This window comes from Neofelis nebulosa, chromosome 15, assembly GCF_028018385.1.
Source record: "Neofelis nebulosa isolate mNeoNeb1 chromosome 15, mNeoNeb1.pri, whole genome shotgun sequence".
Lineage (NCBI taxonomy): Eukaryota > Metazoa > Chordata > Mammalia > Carnivora > Felidae > Neofelis > Neofelis nebulosa.
The window spans coordinates 65,788,194-65,802,092 of NC_080796.1; the positions used below are offsets into that span (position 1 = coordinate 65,788,194).

The following is a 13,899-nucleotide window of genomic DNA, read 5'->3' on the forward strand; positions in this document are numbered from 1 at the left end:
GAGCTAGCTAGCCTCCCCAAGGGGGCGTCTCTATAAAACTTATAGCATGGAGCGGAGAGGATATGTGTTCCCTCTAGCAGGTCCCAAACAGAAAACAGGGATGGTGCAGAGCAAACTCACCAGCCACATGAATCCTCGGGAGGAGACGATGAAGGGAAATCAGGAATATTACTCAGGTAGGAGTCCTTCTCCGTGGAAGCAGGAAACCAAGGAAAAGTGGATACCCGCTTTTATTCCCCTCCCACTACCCAAGAACAGTCATTGCCCAAGGTTGGCACAGAAGCCCCTCTAGATCCAGTTTGAGGTTAGCCTTCATTAGCACGGGTAAGAGTTTGCTCTTGCGACACGTAGTGACACGCTAATGTTTTTCTTTCTCTTACAGGAGACAGATTTTGTTTGTTTTGATGGGGGAAGAGATGATTTTGACAATTACAACGTAGAAGAGCTTTTAGGATTTTTGGAATTGTACAATTCTGCACCTGGAGATTCTGAGAAAGCTACAGAAAAAACTGGGCTTGAGGACACACCTCTTGAAGTACTTGAGGAAAGCGACCTTGCACCTGAATCTGAACTTGAACCTGAACCAGTAGAACTTAACTCAGAGGAGAGAGAAAGTGTGTTCTCAGAAAACTCGAAGGAACTCAGGGAAAGATCTGGGGCTCAGAGGAACCACCCTCACTTAAACAGCCAAGCAGATCATGCTCAGGGAGACCAGCTTGCATTTGAACCTTTTGAGGAAATGCTACAAGATAAACTGAAAGTGCCGGAAAATGAAAACAACAAAACCAGCAATGGGTCTCAGCTCTCGAGTGAACAGGAGAAGATTGATGCTTATAAACTTTTGAAAAAAGAAATGACTCTGGACTTAAAAACCAAATTTGGCTCGACTGCCGATGCCCTTGTCTCTGATGATGAGACAACCAGACTTGTTACTTCATTAGAAGATGATTTTGATGAGGAGCTGGATACTGAGTATTACACAGTTGGCAAGGAAGATGAGGAGGATGAAGAAAACTTGGACGACCTGCCGTTACTGACCTTCACACACGCTGGGGAAGATGTGAAGGTCCCAATGAAGTCTGGAGTTCAGAAATCTCCAACAGATACAGAGCAGAATACAAATGAAAAGGATAAGGTTGAGGTGACTCAGCCCCCTGGCATCAAAAACTATGATCAAAATATACTAACCACCTGGGAGGATACTGTCTTCTCCTTCACAGATGGTGACAGACAAACAGGCTTGGACATAGGGAGTTCTGACCCAGAGGAAGGAAGGGAGGGTGGTGACGCATTCATCCCAGGTAGCAAATGGGGGAAACCACAATCAGCACCAGATTACACCGACCCCCAAAAAGCAGAAGATGGGCTTTTGACTGTAGAGGCCCCTAAAACAAATAATGACAAAGACCCGGAAATTCGCTTTACAGGAAACGGGAGGAAAGTTGAGGAATCTAAGAAGGGCCTGGTGCAGGCTGAGATGGGGCTGGAGGGGAAGCAGGAAGGCATGAAGGCACACGGTCCTACTCAAAGCAGTGACCTCCGCTCTTTGCCAGCTGCTGGAAAGAGTAAAGACATGTCGGAATCAGCTTTTGATAACAAAGAAAATGACCTAGAAGGAGCAGCTGTTCACACGTCAAAAGGAATGCTCCATGAAGAAAAGCCTGCAGAGCGGATTTTGGAGGGTGGCTCAGAGCGTGAAGCGGTACCCAAAGCTGCAGGGAGTCAAGTGACCGAGGAAGGGATGGAGCAAGAATCCGTGGGCATCGCACCAATGCCGGGGGGTAGTCCGCATAATGCATCCAAAGACAACGCGGAAGAAGTGCGTGCTTTAGTAAGTGCACCAAAACCGCACACGCTTTCACTGGAGCCTCCACACGAAGGATTTCAAGGGGAACAGCGTCTTAAGACTGACGGTCAGCCTAGGCCTTCCCCTCCAGATGAAGCTGATTTGCCAAGAGAACCGGAAGAAGAGGGTCCCACTGTGGGAAGAAATCGTTCCTGGCCACAAGGAAAAGAGGTGGCCCACGCACGTGATAGGCAGATGGATGAGAAGTTACAGCTCTCCAAGGAAGTGGTCAAAGAGGACTCCTCAGGGGAAGAAATGGCTCCTTACAAGCCCACGGCGGGCACGCAGGAAGTGGAGACAAGAGGCCAGGTGGATAGCCTGGAAGTGCCAGGTTTCCATCCCGAGACACCAGAAGCAGAAGCTGATTACGGCCCTGAACAACTACTGGAGGATGAAAATGCTCTAAGTGCAAAACAGTCTAAAGAAAAAAGCCCTGAGATTCAAGGTGGGCAGTTAGATGTTCATCCTCAGGCCCCCGCAGGGGCCATGTTAGGCACCGTTAGTACTGATGCAGAAGCAGAAGGAAACAAAGAAGAAACTAGTAATGTCTTGGAAATTGAAAGAGAAAGTGGAACTTTGGGCAAAGGGGTGGACCCAGGGGGCAGGGAAGCGGGTGGTGGGGTGGTGGAAAAAGAAAGCCCTCTTGTGGGTAAGAGAGCACAGAGACCATCTGAAGAAAGTGACTCTCCTGACCAAAAAAATCAGACCCCAGAGTTAGGGGAAGTGTTTGAGAATCAAGATTCTGATCATTTTCAAGACAGCCCTGAGGAATACCTGAAGACCTCCGGGCCCGCTGAGCAGCCCCGGGTGGAAGGACTCTCCAAAGAGGACCAGGAGGACTTGGAGAGGGTGGCGGACACAGAGGGCCAGGGGTCTGCAGTTGAGGAGCACGACGGCGACCTGTGGCACTGGACTGCGCACAGGGCTGTGCAGCCGCCGCACGGGGACCGGGGGAACGACTTGCCTATCCTCAGCAGCTTCTTTAAAGACCAGCAGTCTCTGCAGCGGTTCCAGAAGTACTTTGATGTCCATGAGCTGGAAGCCATGTTCCACGAAATGTCATTAAAGCTGAAGTCCGCGCAGCGGGAGAGCCTGCCCTATAATGTGGAAAAAGTCCTGGACAAGGTCTTCCGTGCGTCTGAGTCCCAGATTCTGAGCATAGCAGAGAAGATGCTGGACGCTCGTGTGACCGAAAACCGAGAGCTGGGCACCAAGGAAAATAACATATTTGAAGAGGCGGCGGTCCTTGACGATGTTCAAGACCTGATCTATTTTGTGAGGTACAAACACTCCACCATGGAGGAGACCACGCCGCTGGCAATGGCTCCACCCACGGAGGACTCGGCTGGCGCCACGGAAGGTAAAGCGCCTGCCTGTGGCCTTGGGGAGTTGGGCTTGAGAGGCAGGTGGGGCACAGAGTGGTTGGGGAAGTGCCTCCTGCCTTCCTGGTAAAGCTCTGTCCACAGTTTGCAGTGTGCCTAAAGGTGAGGGACAGCACTGTGATATCCACATGTCCCTTCCTGCTTTCTTTCTTTTAGGCTGGAGCGTGGGTCAGGATTTCTCATCCTGTTTTCCCCTTAGAACAGTTGAGACTGCTAGCATTTTTTTTCTTTTTATTAAAAAAAATTTTTTTAAGTTTATTTATTTATTTTGAGAGACAGAGCAGGTGGGGGAGGGGCAGAGAGAGAGAGAGAGAGAGAGAGAGAGAGAGAGAGAGAGAATCCCAAGCGGGCTCCGCGCTGTCAGCATGGAGGCTGATGCGGGCCTTGAACTCACAGACTGTTGAGTTCATGACGTGAGCCAAAATCAGGAATCGGGTGCTTAACCAATGGAGCCACCCAGGCACCCCGAGATTGCTAGCATTTTCAAAAGGAACCTTGACAAGCAGGTAAAGAGAAAGCTACAAACAAGAAAATGACGCCCCAAGTAAACCTGTTAAAAAAGTACAAGTTTCATGTAAATTATGAAAGGAATTTTTTTGGTAACTTAAGTAAATTCTTTTGTGTTGTTTTTTTAAGTAAACTCTATGCCTTATGTGGGGCTTGAACTCACAGCACTGAGGTCAGGAGTTGCACATTCTACCTACTGAGCCAGCCACGCACCCTGAGTAAATTTCTTTTTTTTCTTTCTTGATATTTATTTTTGAGAGAGAGAGTGCAAGATGAGCGGGGGAGGGGCAGAGAGCGAGGCGGACAGAGGATCTGAAGCAGGCTCTGTGCTGACAGCAGAGAGCCTGATGCGGGGCTCAAATTCACAAACCAGTGAGATCATAACCTGAGCCAAAGTCAGAGGCTTAACAGACTGAGCCACCTAGTCACCCCCCAACTTTAAAAAAAAAATTTTTTTTTTTAACATTTATTTATTTTTGAGACAGAGAGAGAGCATGAACAGGGGAGGGTCAGAGAAAGAGGGAGACACAGAATCCGAAACAGGCTCCAGGCTCTGAGCTGTCAGCACAGACCCCGACGCAGGGCTCGAACCCACGGACCGCGAGGTCATGACCTGAGCCGAAGTCGGACGCTCAACGGACTGAGCCACCCAGTTGCCCCCCACTTTTTAAAAAAAAAAATTTTTTTTTTTTTAACATTTATTTATTTTTGAGACAGAGAGCATGAACAGGGGAGGGTCAGAGAAAGAGGGAGACACAGAATCTGGAACAGGCTCCAGGCTCTGAGCTGTCAGCACAGAGCCCAACGCGGGGCTCGAACCCACGGACCGCGAGGTCATGACCTGAGCCGAAGTCGGATGCTTAACCGACTGAGCCACCCAGGCGCCCCGCTGCCCCCTCTTTTAAATTACAGTGTAGTTGAAACACAATGTTACATTAGTTTCCGGTGCACAGCGTAGTGACGGGGGCAGGTCTGTGTGTTCTGCTGTAGCCACCATCTGGCAGCCTACAGGCCACTACAGGACCACTGGTTGTATTCCCCACCCTGTACCTTTCACCCCTATAACTTACTCATTCCACAACTGGAAGCCTCCGAAAGAGCTTTCGCGTGAAGTAACTGCTCTCTGACCAAGGATGAGCTGGCATCACATTTCAGGTGATGCCTTGCCTGAGTTTCTTTATCCTCACCCCCCTCAGTTTTCATCTTTTGTGGGTGTCATGTTCTTTCTTGCCTCTTTGGAGCAGTCACTTAGGTTAATGAACTTCTCCTGGGTCCTCGGATTCTTGCATTCAGATGAATTAACCAGGGACATGACCGGGATGCAGGGCTCTCTAACACAGCACTTGACATGTGGAAGCCTTTCAGTAAATACTGATTGAACAGACCCTGAGCCAGTCTCCTAACATAACCTGATTCCTAGTTCCACGCTTTTCAGCCTGAGGTATTTAAACTGTGGCATATGATAGCATACCAGGGGGACATAAAGCTGCAGAATAAATGCTGTCTTCCCAGAGGGCCAGCTTTTCTTGAGAATTTGGGGAGGGGAACATTTTTGCATGTAATCAAAGCAGATCTATTTTCCATTAGAATGCAAAACTGATGAATTTTTAGGGTAAACTGTGATGCTTTAAAGAAATTCATCTTTCGTGTGGGTCACATCGGACTCTGCCTTAAGCCTCTTGGGGAAGGAAATGGGTTCTCACTCTTTTTGACAATTAGAGGTACTCTGAAAATATTTGAAAGCTATTTCAGTAAGCTGCCTTTGGTAACGCTAGCTCTGTGAAACAAACATGCTTGTGAATGAAAGAATTCGTGTTCTTTTTGTGTGGCGTAGATATTTCCTATTTCTGCCCTTGACTGGAATTCTCTTCTGCACATTCACCTGGTTGGACATGTGTTGGGTTTGTCAAGGGGAGTTAGGGTTATTGAACCCCTTACCACAAATGGGTTTACTTATAAAATACTTCGGAATACGGGTTTCTTTGTAAATTGTAGTCATCTGTGAAGTGAGATAAAAGCAACTGAAACTCTTTATTTCCCCACTCAGTCGTGCTTCCTGGGATCCCGGCATGTGGAGGGAGGGCAGTGGGAAGGTGCCCAGGGGGTGACCGGGGAGGGAGAGCTGCCCAGTGGGAGAGGCCGAGTGGGGAGTATCGTCAAGGCTTTGCCAGCCCAGTGCATTCTTCTTCCCTGTAGGAATAGAGCCACCCCTTGAAGATAGTTTCCCACAAGATCACACAGAAGACCTTAGAGCACAGATTCCCAAAGAGCCCAGCCAGTTGGATCAACTTGGGACTGGTGACAAGGGTGGCTCAGAAGTGTCACAGAAGCCGAATACTGAGAAGGACATAGACCCAGGTAAAACTTGCAGATTTTTTCTACAAAGTAGAGGTGTGTCATAAACAAGAGCTTCTAGGACATTTGTTCTTTTCTTTTTTTTTTTTTTTTCCTTTTTTAATTATTTAGGTAATCTCTGCACCCAATGTGGGGCTCGAACTCATGACCCTGAGTCGCGTGCTCTACCAACTGAGCCAGCTAGGTGCCCCTGGACATTTGTTCCTAAAGGCGGGAAATCGAAGGGAGAATGATACAGGCATGAATGAGTGTTAAAAAACAAGAAACCCCAGAATAGAAAGAAAAGCAGTTGAGGCAGATGGATGGAGGTCAGCAGTAGGAAAAAGGCCAGAGACTATAACCAACCAAAATATCAATGTTTGGCTCTCATTACTCACGTAAATAATTTCAATCTAAACTATTATTCTTCAAAGACCTTATGTTCTCAAACAGTAGTTTTCAACCAGACCAGCCGGCATCAGAAACTCTGGGGGTGGAGACCAGCAAGCTGTGTTTAACAAGCCCTCCAGGAAATTCTGATCAGATGAAAGTTTGAGAGGCACTGCTTTATTTATTTATTTTCTTCAGTGTATTTATTTTGAGAGAGAGCACAAGCGGGGAGGAGCAGAGAGAGAGAGAAGACAGAAAGTCTGAAGCAGGTTCCATGTTGACAGCAGAGAGCCCGTAACGGGGCTTGAACTCCTGAACTGTGAGATCATGATCTGAGCCAAAGTTGGAGGCTTAACTGACTGAGCCACCCAGGCGCCCCAAGAGCCACTGCTTTAAAACCCACAAATTCTTCTCCCCCCTCTCCCGCCCCCAGTAGAATACAGTGTGGCTCAGGTCTTGTGTTAATTTGCTACCTGGACATGGCAAAAACCTTCTTAAGAACAATGAAGGGGATATTTACGCCTAGGTGTCTGTACACCGTAGGGAGCAGTACAGAAAGTTGTGCATCGTGTCGTGGTCCCGTGTGGCCTGACACCAGTGTGTCAGCATTAATCACAGAGCGCAGCAAACACTCAGTGGAGAGCGACTCACTTCATTTGGATTGAGGAGACTGTTTAAAAACAAGACGACAGCCCCAATAATGGCATCAACAGGTTGCCACTGAAGAAAGGCTAATTGTGTTATTTTGTGTGTCCGCTGTGGGGGGTGGTGTGTGTGGTACCATTACTGGTCCCGTGTCCTTCGAGGTTGTGGTTTAACCCGGGATAAAGTGCTACCCGTGAGACCTGGTAGCACCGTGTGGGCCTTCAGGAGAAGCCACGGCGTGCGCAGGAATTCTGTAATTGGGGAAGAAATGACCTGTCAGAGGCCTCCCGTGTTCCGAGGACGTTGCATTCATGTATCATCCTCTCTAGTTCTAAAGTCTTTATCTCAAAAAGAGTCAAAAGAGTTTTTTCAGCTTGTTGAAAATGAGTCATACGCCACGATGTCTCGTTAACACTCTTGCTCAGAAACTTTCAAGGCTAGGAAAACCTCTGCTTGCAGAATTAAAAACGGATTTTTTGCCCGGTCCTTCCGAGTTCTGCCACAGGATGACATGAGCTACCCTTACAGGCTCATCTTCCCAAATGTCCCTTCATGCATCTCAGCCGCCCTGACTGTGGACACTTCCCCAGGGGTCACAGTCATAGATCCATCGTGAATGGAGTCTCTGGGTGGGGAGAGAGTCCCCTCCTCCGCCCCTCACTAACCGCTTGCTGAGCTCCTAGCTGTTTACAGAATGGGCCCAGCCTCAACTAATTCAAACTGAGGTCACCTCCCTGCCACCTCCTCTAGTGAAACCCTTTCAGGCTCAGCAGAGCTTCAGGCCAGCCCCGGCTCTGTAAGCAGTTCCCGTTAGCGTCTCTGGGCGTTTACCTTGTTCTCTTTTGTGTAGCTGTCATTCATCTGTGAGGGAGCAGTCACCTGCCAGGGGCCAGACACCGTGCTAAGCACGGGTGCAGTCCACCTGCGGGTCTGCTAGCTGACGCTTTTCTACTCAGCGGTTGCCTGAAGTTTCTAACACAATGCTTCACCGGCACTGAATGAACATCTGGTAAATGCAACTGTGTCCGTGTGGGAAAAAACAAAACAAAACCCACAAGATTTTGCTTTTCTCAATTCCCATGACTAAATACTGTTCAGAGAGCAGTTGTTTTGCCGGAGACATGATGGGAGACCTGGTGAGGGGTAGGGTGTGTTGGAGATACGTTCATTTCATAATGGAAGGGCGTGATGGCTCGAATGGGTGTTCTGAATTTTGTTCTCTCTAGAATTCTTTAAGAGCGTAATTATATAAGTTGTATACGTCTTTATATAAGACCTATAGAAACTGTGTCTTTTTTTTTTTTAGTAAATATGTTTTAATTTTATCTCAAGTTACCTCTATGCCCAACTTGGGGCTCAAACTCATGACCCTGAGATCAAGAGCCACGTGCTCTACTGACTGAGCCAGCCAGGTGCCCCTATAAGTCTGTATACGTCTTTAAGAGAAGCCACTGACTCATACTCGGTGGGCACTCAATAAATATTTTAAACGAAGAGAAACAAGTCTTAGTCTAAAGCATATTATAAAATATTAATTTTCACCCTCAATTTTAGGGATAATTCCAACAGAAAGCAGTCCTGTTGATGCTGTTGATGCAAAAAAGAAACTAGAAACAAATGCTGAAGAGCCAGCAAGTGTCTCACCTTTGGAAAATGCAATTCTTATAATATATTCATTCATAATTTATTTAACTAAGACGGTAAGTTCGACATACATAGCTTCTTCAGATAGAGTTATCGATTAATTATGGTTTTTGAGTTGATCTTGAGCATGAGGTCAAGAACTTAAAATTACTGCTGATCCTTTGACTTTAGCCTCTGAAACGGGCCACCTGTGTATAATTTGATGGGTTCTTAGCTCAGATCTGTGGTGTGTCAGAGCCGGGCATAGACAAACCTGTAAAACATGGCTCTTCCCCAGCAGGACCTTTTAGTCCAGCAGGGAGATAAAGACCTTCACTGGGGACATAATATGATACGGGCAGAGAGGATTTTCCCGATGGGAGAATGATGTGTTGGATACACTGATTTCGTTGTGGTGGGAGGATGGGCAGAGAAGGTCAGAAGTTTCGGCAGGAGCTGAAGGACAAATGGGAGTTTGATATGTGTTGCTGAATAGACGGTGGAGAGGGAGGTAGCATGCGGTTCGACCGAGGAAATAACATGTTCAGAGAGATGGATGGTATTACAAAGAGAAGGCCTTTGGGGGAAGCCAGGGAAGCCTTTTTGGTGTTGAATAGTTGAGGGTGTGGTTGGAGGGCGTCTTTTGGAGGGAGATAGGGAGATCGGTAAAGGAAGTTGTGTGTTGTGACAGGTAGTGCTACGCTCTTTGGGATTGGGATCCTTGGAAGGTTTCAAGCGGAAAGGGATGTGGTTAGATTTGTGTCTTAGAAAGAGTCACTTATGGCAGAGTATTCAGATTTATCTTTCTCAGGGAGTCAGGATTCAAATGAGACATTTAATCTGCCTGGAAGCATATTTAAGCTTTTTAGGACTTAGCTCCCCCTTGTGGTATTTGTTGAAATTGGACATTTTTCGGTAAATTGTGGGAATGAGCAAGCTTTTCAGAAGCTGGAGGCCAAGTTGTCCTTGGACCTGTAAAGAAAAGTATCCTCCCCCATAAAACTATTTTTCCACTACGTTCTGTTATTTCAAGACTTGTGTAGGAAAGAGGATCCCCCCCCCCCGCCCCGTTCCATAAAAATGCATGAGTTTTGAGCCAGGATTATCTGGTTTCAAATCCCAGATTCATCATTGAGAAGCTTCAGCAAATTACTGAGCTCCGTTTAGCTGTCCTACATCTTCCAAATGCTGATAATACCTACTGCAATTGTTGTAAGAATTAAATGACTTGATAACAAAGTGTTCAGTGCAGTGCCTGGCATTTGTAGGATCTCACCACCCTCTGCCTGCTTCTCATTTGGATGGTCAGAGGGAAGCATAAAAACACTGGATACCCAGGGAATTCAGGAGAAAGGCCACCGGGAAGAGTTTTTAGCTTTCTCCATGGTTGTGGTGGTTAGCAGCCCCCCAGGTAAAGGTGTGTATGACCTGTGCAGTTAGAATAATGACATTTTCAGTGATTAAGGCAGTTTCAGAATTCGAATTTTATCATCAGAATGAATCATTGTCACTTCAAAAATTTAACAGCCTCCAGATGTGGAAGGAGTTCTTTATTCATTTTGTTTGTGGATATGCACAGACCCCCTTTCTAGGCCCACTTGGGGGCCACAGATGTGGTATAAAACAGGGTCTCTGCTTGGGGATGGTGGGAGAAGGCACAGACGGGAATGGCCAGGGAAAAGGGCACAATGTTACAAAGTAACATGGACTTCAAAGGCGTTGTCAAGAAAGCATTTCGATGGCCCAGTATGTGCAGAGTGTTGTGCTAGGAATAGAAGATTCTGAGAGGTATAAAGCATGATTCTGATTTTGGAAAGGTTTAAGAAAAGGGCATATCAGATATATGAAAACTGAGAAAATGGAAAATATCTTGAAACAGTTTTTGTGAAATATCAAGTAGTATAGATAATTCTTTGGTAAGGCTGGGGAGTACTGGGGTGCTGACTTGTTCAGGAAAACTGGACCAGAAGTCAGGTTCATGGATCCACCATTGATGGAATCTTGGAGCTGGAAGGGACCTTCGGGGGCAGCTTGTCCAGCTTCACTAATTGCAGAAAAATGTCCTCTTAGTCACCTGGCAGGTAGTTAGGAGATCTGGGTGTCAACAGCTCCTTGTGTGAACAACCTAACCTTACAGGGCCATATGTGGCCCTGTTGGCTCACTCATTCTCTTATTGACTCTAGAGTTTCCTTGCGTGATTCCTTCTTGTAGAATCTAATTCTTTTTCTCTATAGTAACTCCGAATGTTTGAAGTGATGCTTTAATTTTTTAAGTGTTTTATCACAGAAAGTTTCAAACATACAAAACCAGAAGTAATTGTAAAATGAATCCATGGCCTATTCCCAAGTTGACAGTAATTCCTTAATATCATCTAATATTTGGCACATTAAAAATCCCCTTTCCTACTTTTAAAAATTATTTTTGTTCAAATCAGGATCCTGCTGGGGTCCAGATATTATAGAAGGTTGCCATATGTCTTAAATCAACCTTAGATATAAATGACATACAATAAAGGTTACCCATTTTAAGAATACAGCTCAGTGAGTTTTAACAAATGTATTCGCTCATGTTAAAACAATCATAACCAAGACATGGAACATTTCCTTCATTCAGAGAAGTTTCCTCATGTACCTTCTCAGTGTGTCTCCTTTACTGCTGGCTCCCGGCAACACTGAATTTCACTGTAGGTTCTGTTTGCCTGTTGGAGAATTATAAGTATAAAATGGACTCATACCTAGGAGTGAAACTGCCCTGCCACATGGTAAGTTTGTTTTAGCTGGAAAGGAGTGGCCAAACAATGCTCAAGAGTGACTGTCCAGTTTATACTTCCATAGCAATTTATGGGACTTCCATTTGGTCATGTATTTGCTAACATTTGATATTATCGGTCATAAATTTTAGACATTCTAGTAGATATGTCTTTGTGGGTTTTTAAAAAATTTTTTTGTTTATTTTTTTATTTTGAGAGAGAGAAAAAATGCATGAGTGGGGAGGGGCAGAGAGAAGGAGATAGAATCCCACGTGGGGCTTTATCCCATGATGGTGAGATCATGACCTGAGCCAAAATCAAGAGTTGGACGCCTGACTGAGCCATCCAGGCGCCCTTCTTTGTGGGTTTTTTTTTTTTTTTAAAGTTTATTCATCTTTGAGAGATAGAGAGAGACAGAGCATGAGCGGGGAAAGGGGCAGAGAGAGGAAGACACAGAATCCGAAGCAGGCTCCAGGCTCTGAGCTGTCAGCACAGAGCCTGATGTGGGGTCGAACTCACGGAACCGCAAGATCATGACCCGAGCCTAAGTCAGACACTCAACCGACTGAGCCACCCAGGCACCCCCCTTCTTTGTGGTTTTAATTGTATTTCTTGGCGATATATGATGAGTACTTTTTCACATGACCATGTTGTGTGTTCATGTGCGAAATAGCTTTTCAGATCTTTTGTCCCCCTTGTTAAAGTTTATTTATTTAAGTAATCTCTGCACTCAGTGTGGAGCTCAAACTCACAACCCGGAGATCAAGAGTCACATCTCTTCCAACTGAGCCAGCCAGGCGCACCTCTTTTGCCCTTTCTTAAATTATTTTTTTTCCTCATAAATATTAAGATCTAAGAGTTCTTCATGTATTTTGGTTATAACTTCTTTGTCAAATATATATTATGAATAATTTTTTCAGTCTATGGCTTGGCCTTTCAGTTTCTTAACGTTGCTTTTGAAGAGCAAATTTGTAATTTTGGTGAATACGATTTTATTAATTTTTACTTTTATGGTTAGTGCATTTTGTTTCCTGCCTGAGGAATCATAGGCCCTTCCAACGATGCAAATGTTTTCTCATACTTTCTTCTAGAAGTTTTATAGTTATGCCTTTCATGCTCAGGTCTCTGTTCTGTGTTGAGTTAATTTTTGTGAATGGTGTCAAGTTTCATATTTTTCTTCTATGGACATCAGTTGCTCCTGTGGCATTTCTTTTCCCTTCCGATTACCTTGGCACTTGAGTAGAAATCAGCCGACCATATTTGTGTGTCCGTCTGCACTCTGTTCAATTGATCTGTATTTCTATCCTAAGATAACACACTTTTCTGATTGGTATAGCTTTATAGTAGGTCTCGGAATCGGCAGAATTGTTTTTGGCTATTTCAGTTCCTTTGCATTTCCATATAAATTTTAGAACCAACTTCCGGAGATTTTATTTGTTACTATGTTGAATCCGTAGATGTGTTTCGGAAGAATCGATATCAACAAATATTAAGGCAACTAATCCTTGAAGTAAGTTCATCTCCACATTTAGATCTTTTGTTTCTCAGCAGAATTTTGTAGGTCTCAGGTACAGGTTTCACACAGATTTTGTGTGCCTTTGTATTTTATGATTTTTGATGTAAAATTGTGTTTTTCTTACATGTCATTTACCATTGTTTTGTGCTGATACGTAGAAACACAACTGGTTTTGTATATTTGTATCTTCAAACCTTATTGAATTTATTAGTTCTAGGACCTTTTTTTGTAGATTTCATAGGATTCTCTGTGTAGATAGGTGATTACGTCATCTGTGAATAAACACCTTTCAGAAAAGTCAGGTTAATGAAACATAATTACCTTTAGTAAAATTCACTCTTGCTCTGGACAGTTTGATGAGTCTTCACATTATTTCTTTAGATTTTTTGTTTCCCTCCTCTCTTGCCTTTCCTTCTGGGACTCCAATTACACGTAAGTTAGACCACTTCATGTAGTTCCACAGGTCACTGAGGCCCTGTTCTTTTCTGTTGTTTTCCAGCTTTCTAGGTCTTTGCTTCAGTTTAGGTATTCCTATTGCTGTCTTCATGGTCATTGATCTTTAAAAAAAAATTTTTTTTTAATTTTTAAAGTTTATTAGTTTATTCTGAGAGAGAGAGAAAACACGAAAGGAGGGACAGAGAGAGAGAATCCTAAGCAGGCTCAGTGATTAAGCCTGACACGGGACTTGATCCCATGAGAGAGACCATGACCTGAGCCAAAACCAAGAAGAGTGACGCTCAACCGACTGAGCCAGCAGGTGCTGCCTCCTCATTCATCTTTCATAGTATCTAATCTGTGGTTCAGCCCATCAAGTGAATTTTTCATTTCTGGTAGTTTAATTTTCAGCTCTGAATGTTCTACTTGGTTCTGTTTATATCTTCCACCTTTTGTCAGTATGGCCAAGGT

General features: G+C 44.9%; 1 protein-coding gene across 7 annotated transcripts in view; it reads left to right on the top strand.

Moving 5' to 3' along the window:
* MIA3 (MIA SH3 domain ER export factor 3) overlaps positions 1-13,899 on the top strand; it is a 55,445-nt gene that overhangs the window by 9,178 nt on the left and 32,368 nt on the right. For all 7 annotated transcript variants that reach the window (XM_058700532.1, XM_058700533.1, XM_058700527.1 and 4 more), the window contains exons 4-6: positions 383-3,206; positions 5,932-6,093; positions 8,659-8,804. In XM_058700532.1, coding sequence (XP_058556515.1) covers positions 383-3,206; positions 5,932-6,093; positions 8,659-8,804 — 3,132 coding nt within the window. The remainder of the gene's footprint in view (positions 1-382; positions 3,207-5,931; positions 6,094-8,658; positions 8,805-13,899) is intronic.